Genomic DNA, 8,596 nt, shown 5'->3' on the forward strand with positions numbered 1-8,596 from the left:
TCATTAAATCTTCAAAAAAAAAAAAAAAAACATAAAAAAACATTATTATGGGAAAGGGGGTTGATTAATGGGATGCAAAAGTGAAGTATGAGGGATTGATAATTTAAGTAAGGGGGCACTCGCTGCTAAAATAAGATGAAATGATTTTTAATTACTTGAGCGCTGCCGTTGATTATTATAATACAGCAACCATACTATAGATACGAGGATGCCAAAATTGCAGAAGCATTACAGTAAGTACATAAGCAATGGAGGTATGGGTAGAATTGTATTTTGCTAGTGATTATCTAAACCACTTCTGGCTATTTAGGGGTCATTCACAATTACCAACCTTTTCAAAAGTGTACAAACAGTACCCTTTTTTTGGTACCCCTCTATTTCCTGAAAGGGTATAAAAATGTTGATTTTGCAAAACCGTTGTTTTTTGAGTAGTGCTAAAGTACTGTACTTGGTTACACAGAAAAGTCTTATCCCTGATTGGTCATAAAATTCTATTATATCTATTATCTAAAGTATTGCAGGTTCACTTTATTTATTACAGTAGAAAAAATAAAATAACAGTTCATAGCCAAGGGCAAAATTGTGTGTTATGTACAAAAAAATTAAATAAAGGTTTTACATTCTTACTTATGTCCTAATGTCGAATCAATCAAGCAAGTTTTCCCAACATTTTCTTGGCCTATCACATTAAGCCTAAATAAGTTGAAGTCTTTTTCTCCCTCTTCTCGGGCGGCTTTAAATGTGTGCCATGCATCAGGCCCTCTAGCCAAAATCTCTGCAGGAATCTCCATTCCTGAGAAAAAAATTTATTTAATTTGTTGAGATAAAGCAGTGAAAGAAATAATTTATATACATCACTCAGTCATAAGTTTCTTTTAATAGTTAAATAACATCAAAAGTATTTTGATGGTGTATAGATCATCAAAATGACAGTTTAATGTAATTTTACATAGTAGCAAACACATACAAGCAATATAAAATAATGTAATTTTATATAGAAGCAAACACACACAAGCAATATAAAATAACCTACCATCATAGCTTTTTAATGCATCAATTGTTGCTTTGAATCCCTCAGTATCTTTCTTCCAGTCCCTCCATCTCTTGAGCATTTCTAGACATGCATGTGTTGCTTGTGAGAAATTTCTTTCAATTTCACGTAGCTCTTCAATTTGAAAACCAAATAATTTCCCAAACCTTATCCAGTTTCCATACAATTTGAGAGATATGAGTTTTAGTTCCTTGTCAGTTTCTACATTTAAAAAACAAGCTAATGAGTATCTTGAGACAGCATTTGTGACTCCCTAAACAGGTCTATGCTTAAGATAGGCTACAACATGTTGTGATTATTTTAGTTTGAGGTGTCACTCACTTTTAGCTGATGTAAATCAGCAAAAAAATTTTTTTTCTTGATTTGTGTCTAATAGAAAGTTGATATCTTGTTTAATCATTTTGATTGAATTTTGAGTTTCTAAGATTATTTGAAAGAACTTTCAACTAAAAATGGGTTGAATGTCATACTTTCACTCTGACTAAATGATTAAATATATACTGCCACTCAAAAATATTGATATGTTGCAGAACTGATTTTTCTAAGACACAAATTATGTTTAATGAAAAACTCTGGAATGGTTTAATGAGGCACATTGTTTCTCTCCACCCAGGAATATAAATTAAAATTTAAAGTTAACTTTATTCAACAACCTTAAAGTAGGAGAACATACAAAATTATTTTAGTTACTTATTTATGTGTGTGTGTGTGTGTGTGTGTGTGTGTGTGCGTGCCATTCAGATTTATGATATACTGTTGAGCTAAAAGCAAAAACTATGTGTGATGCAGCCATTATTATTCAATTTTTGGAGCTCCTGAAATAATAAGCAATTATATTCAGGTTTTGAGTACACTATAGGAATTAGAAGCTGAAGGAGCCATTAATAGCTCCAAAGGCTATTATTTCCTATAGTGTACGATATTTATACTTCATTATAATTTCTTTATAAGTTAGTTGTGATGTCCATCACCTTTTATATGGCCCTTTAATCAAACTGCTGGTTGTAGAGTGCATAGTTACCAACCGTCTTGCATCGTGCGGGACAGTCTCGCATTTTAAAGTGATTTTGGATGAAACACGCATTATGCAGAAACACATGCGTGAGCATAAATTTGTCCATGCGTGATAACGAATTATCATGAATTCAGTAGAAAATGTATTTCAAATCTCTCAGGTTGGTAAACTATGAGAGTGGTTGCTACATATTCATAAATCAAACAGTTGGTTGCGATGCTCGTTGCTCAGTGACCACTGTGCGTTTGCATTAGCTGCGCGTATTAGAATGATTTGTTACTGGTAGTACGCACACTGACACTCTTCACACAGCTCTTCGCCATACGAACGAAGATGAATAAATTGATTGTGGTTAATGAAGTTTATTAGGGGTTATTAGGTAGGTCTAACCTCACGGTAGACATTTGTTTAATAGATTAAAATTTATTGCAAACACTATTATAAATTATTTCAGGGTTGCCTTATTTTTTCACTGCTTTTATAAGTCAATCACCTTGTTATCTCATATTCTAGGCTTCATTCGTGTTACACAGCTCCGTAGAGCGTGATTTGTTCGGTTCACTGTGTGCGTTTATAGTTTGGGCTTGCAACGAATTATTCCATCACGATGTACTGTAGTAAAGTCACCCCAGCTTCAAGCTTTTTGCACAAGATGTAATGTTGTAGCATTGGACACCGCCCTCTATTATGTTCAATACCGATGTTTAATACGAGAATGCTCAAGTATGGAAGTAAAGCATGCGAGTAAACGTTATACCGTAATCAGTTGTGTACGTTATTAACCGTTATAACTTAGGTAAACAGACACTCCTTAAACATCACACACAAGATGCAAAAAAAGGCACTATATTGATATATTAATCAGTCGGGTATGGGAATATTCAGTGCAAATGAAAGTGATGACTTCACCACTGACTTACAATATTTACTGTATATGAAGTATATTTAAGTTATGTGCTTTAAATTGAAAAAAATCATAAAAAGAAAATAGCTTTCTCACCGATTAACTGATGCTTATTTGTTTCGCTCTGAACCTCAGTAAAAGTTGATAATTTATTTGATCCTATTAAAAAAGTTGGTAAATAAATTTAATAAATTGTATCTTCAAAGATTTCCACTTCTTATGACAGAAAGTATATCTATTTAGATATATTTTGACAGAAAAACAATGATCCTCTAAAATAAACAATTACACAAACAGCCACATAACATGCAATATAAAGTTTGTACATGCTCTTTAACACTCTGATTGCCAGGGGTTTGAAAAAATAGTATCAGCCACCGCCAGACATTTTAGCGAATTTAAACACTTTTCCGAAGTTCGTTGAGAGTGCCTATGTGATCAGATTGACATGTAATGAATACAACAAGAACTACAAACATCTTAGCTTTACAATGGTACCAAACACTTTATTTTAATCACAATCTGTGACTTGTAACAGTAAAATGACTCACTTTTAGAGATTTACGCAATTTCGCACAACGAAGCTGAGATAATTGCGATTCGTGAAAGTACATCAATACCGCTATGCACAATGTAAACAAACAAATAGTGCAATGCTCACGGTCCAGACTGAATATGGTGTTCAAAATTTTTAGTACATGTCGATAATAAATACGGAGACCTCCATGTTTGGCGGTCGAGTGTTACCAAACACAGAGATTTTCGTGTTTGGCAGGCAGAGTGTTAATATAATTTTGTATGTAATCCTTTATAAAGTTTATTTAAAGGGTACCACTTACCTGGAAACACATTTTTGAGGATGTCTGTGAAACCATTATTGCCAAGTAACTTTATTAACTCCTGTTTTTTATCCTTAGTATGAATTAACTGAGCCCTCCAGGCAAACATCATGGCTTTCATTTGCGCAAAATCACTTAAAAACTTTCGCTCAAAATATCTCAAATGTGATTCCTTGAAGTTCAGTGTTGTACACAAAGTTTGTTTACCAACTTTATTTCTCAAGAACTCAATTGCAATTTTGTGAATGTTTCCATCCTCAAGACCTGTTGATCAAAAAATGTTGATTTAAAATGATGTTTTTTACTTTTGTTATCCTTATCTATTTTCTTTAAACATATTAAATTTCCAAAACCAAAATTGCAAAGGATACAGAATAGAAAACTCTTTTGTGTAATTATTTTGTGTCTATCATGTGCATTGCTGATGTCAGGATTTGTCGATGGAGTAGGAAGAGAATGGGTAGAAGCCACAGGTGAAGCTCATCTGAGACATATTAGAATGTATTATGACCACAAAATTTGTAAAAAAAACACAAAAAACAAAGTTTTTCTTGTTTTGGTACGACAGGTCGTGGCCAACAGGGGCACTTAGCCTGGTCAATGAGTTTGTAAAAGTTATGTGTTTTCTATTCAAATTTGTGTAGCAATAGTTTATTGTATGAATAAAATGTACAGGTATGATATCATTTTAAAGCTCTTTATTTCGGTGTTAAGAACATTCCATATTTGTATATACCTGTGTTCGCAACGTCAACTGGAAACTTGGTCAAATTGGCTAAAATGTCTGACAGAGAGCATTGCTATTACTAAAATGGTCTGGCAGTTAAGATAGATTATTCAACTCTGCTTCTGTCCAACTGTAAACCAATAATAATATGAATATTTTACATACCACCAAGTAAATGTTGAGCTAATCCATCATGGCCTGTCTTTTTCAAAGCACTGGCGAGAATTCCAAGTTTATCAACGCTTGATGGTTGTTGTTTTTTCCACCTCATGAACGCTTGATGAGCTTGTTTGGATGTGTCTTTAACTGGTCCATATTCAATGTCGTTGACCTCATTTTGTGTCATGCCAAGCTCTATAGCAACATCCTGCCATGATGATGAAAGCCCAACAGATAACACCTGTAAAAATTCATCATCTAACCCTAGAAATGTTAAATCAAATAGAAATGTAAAGAATGGGAGAGAAATCATATATTTTGGAGTTATGAATGCTACAGTTTATAGGAAATGTGACGGGTTGCTGGTGCAGAAAAAAAGTTTTAAGTAACTTCTTAAAATGAAGCTGCAGAGTGTATTAACCCTCTAGATACCGTCTTCGACTGTAGTCGAAATTGACTTCAAACCGAGAATTCCCATTTTCGACTGCAATCGAAATTTAGTGACTAAAAAATAGGTGGTTTTCAAATCGCTCTTCTGTTTTTATTTGCGTGAAGCTTTTGTCTTTCGAAATCTGTGAAGAACTCACATGCGCTTATATAAAAATTTTTAGAAATATCAATTTGAAATCATTATTAATTTCAAAATTTTTTCGAAATGGCCGCACAAGTGTGTACACAGCTGAGCAAGCGATTGACCTGATTTTTTATTCAGACAGCGATGAAGGTGAATTTTTAGATGTGCGAGACTTAGACGTGCCTGTTAGTGATGATGCTTCAAGCAGTTCTGACGGCGGAGATGTTCTTGGTGAAGATGAGCCTAGGCCTAGAAATGTGAGGGTAATCGACGCTTTTGAATGGAAAGATCGCGCTTATAGTTATGGATGGTTGGGTAAATAAATTATATAACTGTGTGGAATAGTAATGTTTTATATTTGTTTTTATTTTTTTTTTGGCTATAATTTATTTTTTTTTTCGGTTTTTGCTGACGATATGTAGCATTTTTCTGTCATTTCTATTATATTATATATATTATATTATATTATATTATGAAAAAAAAATTCCCAAAAATATAAATTATACATCAAATGAAAGCTTATTCTATAAGCTTTCTTTGTTTTTGAAACATTTTTCTGTATAATATACAGAAAGTTCCCAAAAATCCACTAGAACGACGTATACTCAAAAAATGCAAAAAACCTTGTTACACTGCAAAAGAATCCGGTATTCAAGGGTTTGCACTACAAAAGAATCCGGTATCCAGAGGGTTAACATCGCCTGACATAAATATTGTAATTATGAAATAAGATGCCAAGATTTCTGAATGAGGTTAATGTTTAATGATCGTATTTCCTATCTTAATATGGTGTATTCCAACCTTTGATAAGTGATATTTGGAACCAATCAACATAAATGAAATAAAAGAAGACCTTTACCTTGGATCAAAAATGTTGCTACATTTTCAAAACCAACTTGATTAAGAACTGATGCAAGGAACAAAACCTTATCGGAGACAGGCGGTTGGTTGGTCCTCCAGATAACTAAGACTTCGTAACACATTATATTGTGGTTGGCTCTACAGTTTTTACCAATTTGTTCTATGATATTGGGTATTACTTCCAACTTTTTTGCAAGAGTATCCCACTTTTTATCAACCTCTTGGGAAACAAATTCCAGAATTTCATCGTCCACACCTACAAAAGTTATATAGTTATCAACATTTGAATAATGCTCTTATTAATAAATACAGTAATAAGAAGAGGAAAAAAAATGAAACTGCTAATGATGCAGATTTCCATAAAATAGTTTAAACTCTTAAAATATACTGTCTGCACACAGCTAATAATATACTCTTACTAACAAGTAATGTTAGTCGTAAAGTTAATTGTAGTTGTAAAGTTAGTTGTGGTCAAGTAGTTAAGACACCAGACAAGTTTCTAGAGGCCATGGGTTCGATTCCCACTCAAAATCACTTGACCACTCAGTACGATAACACGTCAGGTATAACAACATTTGTTTTGTTGTATGTCTTTGACAACAGACTAATAATGAATATCAGTACTATATGTAAATAATTTGACCTTTTTACATTAAATTTTAGTTTTTAATTACATTTAAGGTTATGCAAGGATTATATGACAGACAGTATATCTCTTTCAAAATTAAATAGTATACAAATATTGACTGCTATTGAATGAAATGGTGAAATCTATGTCCCTTCGGTGATGTGGAGACCGTAGCCTATTTTCCTCGAAAGCTTCACACATAGATTCTATGAGACCTAAAAAAGTAATGAAAGGAGTAAACACCAAATAGGCCTAGGCTTATCTCCTAGGTCTAGGTGATCAAAGAGCCAATCTCTTTCAGCGTCGTAGAGGTTGCGTTCCCCTTTACTATCTGTGTGCGTGTCATAAATTAAATAGCAACGTTATAGGTGGCGGCCTAGAGATTACACATTGCGACAGAGCAAAAAAGTACTATCATTTAGGGTGATAGTACTTTTTCCCAGGGAAAAATGGACAATCATTGAAACCTACGTCATAGGAGCGATGGTTGATGTTACTGCCTACTTCTTAACCAATCAGATATCTAGAATCTATGTAAGTGGTATATACTATAACATATATCTATAAAAGACATAAGTTTACCTTGAAATAATTCATTAGAAAGATTTTGGTTATCGACTTCCTTGAAAGCAAGTGTTCGTGCAATGAAACCCAGTTTATCTCTCACACACCGATTATCTTTTTGCCATGTTTTAAGCATTCGAAATGCCTTGTCATCAAAATAGGCAGGCTTCATGCCTATTGCACGAAGTTTTTTTTTACTCAATCCAAGCAATTTGCCCATTATATACCACTTTTCATTAACAGCCAGTGCAATCTTCTTCAGCAAATCATCTTCAATTTTTGTGTCTAGAAAACAAGACTTATATATCATTAAGTATTCAAATAATATTACATCAAATAATAAATATTTAGTTAACTTACTGAAAATATTATTGACTTTTAAAAAACAAGTCATTGAATTATTACAAATAAAAATAACAAATGAGCTACTTATATAGCACTGGCGTCAATCTTGCAATGGTATTCGTGGTGGTATTCAGTAACTACCATCAATGCACTTTCACCCCATTCATTCCTATGAGTGTTTGTGAGTAGACTCAATGTGTGTGGTTTGTTTGTTTACAATTTCAAGAAGGTATACAGGCAACCATTCATGGTGGGTAGTCAATGCTGATTTTTATAAACTGTTGATGTGGTCCTTCGTGTTTGTGTATGATTTAATGATTCATGCAGCAATATTTTTGAAGCAAGGTAATTTTGTTTTGTGCATGCCATATAATAGTAAGCTATACTAATATTAAACTTAGATGTTATGAAAGCATGTACCGGTACTTTCTTTCATGGTTTTCATATTTAAATGACAATAGATTTGCCCAAGATTTCTGAGAGAAAGACATGCAACTTTTTGATTGCTATATGATATATGATTATCCATTGAGAGACCATGAAGCTGTCACTATGTACAAGATTTTTCCATAATCTAGCACCATCTTATCTGACTAAGCACTTTGCACTCAAAGAAAAAATGTATAAAACACGATCCAGTGATGTTCTTGAGGTAAAAAAACCCAACACTACCTATAAGGAGAAAAGTTTCAGTCACCATGGTGCTAAGTTATGGAACAATCTACAGATGATGTAAGAACTGCACCAAATGTCAGAACCTTCAAAAAGCTTTTGTAAACTAAAATTAACTAGATTTGAACTCGTCACTGAGGACGAGTTAGGTGATCCGCCGCACTTTGACCCTCACGAAGCACGCACGTTTCTGATTGAAAAGTATTATATGCTAAAACATGCTCTATTTAAAGAGTAATTTTGAGCATTTTAAAGAC

The 8,596-nt window shown here is 33.3% G+C and overlaps 1 protein-coding gene across 1 annotated transcript in view; it reads right to left on the reverse strand.

The window, feature by feature from the left end:
• Nucleotides 1–623: 623 nt before the first annotated feature.
• LOC117123463 overlaps nucleotides 624–8,596 on the reverse strand; it is an 18,229-nt gene continuing 10,256 nt past the window's right edge. The window contains exons 6-12 of the mRNA XM_033269380.1: nucleotides 7,341–7,607; nucleotides 6,129–6,386; nucleotides 4,702–4,959; nucleotides 3,810–4,073; nucleotides 3,067–3,129; nucleotides 1,034–1,252; nucleotides 624–793 (exon numbers count right to left, since the gene is read on the reverse strand). Of these exons, the coding sequence (XP_033125271.1) occupies nucleotides 624–793; nucleotides 1,034–1,252; nucleotides 3,067–3,129; nucleotides 3,810–4,073; nucleotides 4,702–4,959; nucleotides 6,129–6,386; nucleotides 7,341–7,607 (1,499 nt within the window). The remainder of the gene's footprint in view (nucleotides 794–1,033; nucleotides 1,253–3,066; nucleotides 3,130–3,809; nucleotides 4,074–4,701; nucleotides 4,960–6,128; nucleotides 6,387–7,340; nucleotides 7,608–8,596) is intronic.

Source organism: Anneissia japonica, unplaced genomic scaffold (genome assembly GCF_011630105.1).
Source record: "Anneissia japonica isolate Jap-2015-1 unplaced genomic scaffold, ASM1163010v1 scaffold287717_len1600092_cov198, whole genome shotgun sequence".
NCBI classification, from domain to species: domain Eukaryota; kingdom Metazoa; phylum Echinodermata; class Crinoidea; order Comatulida; family Comatulidae; genus Anneissia; species Anneissia japonica.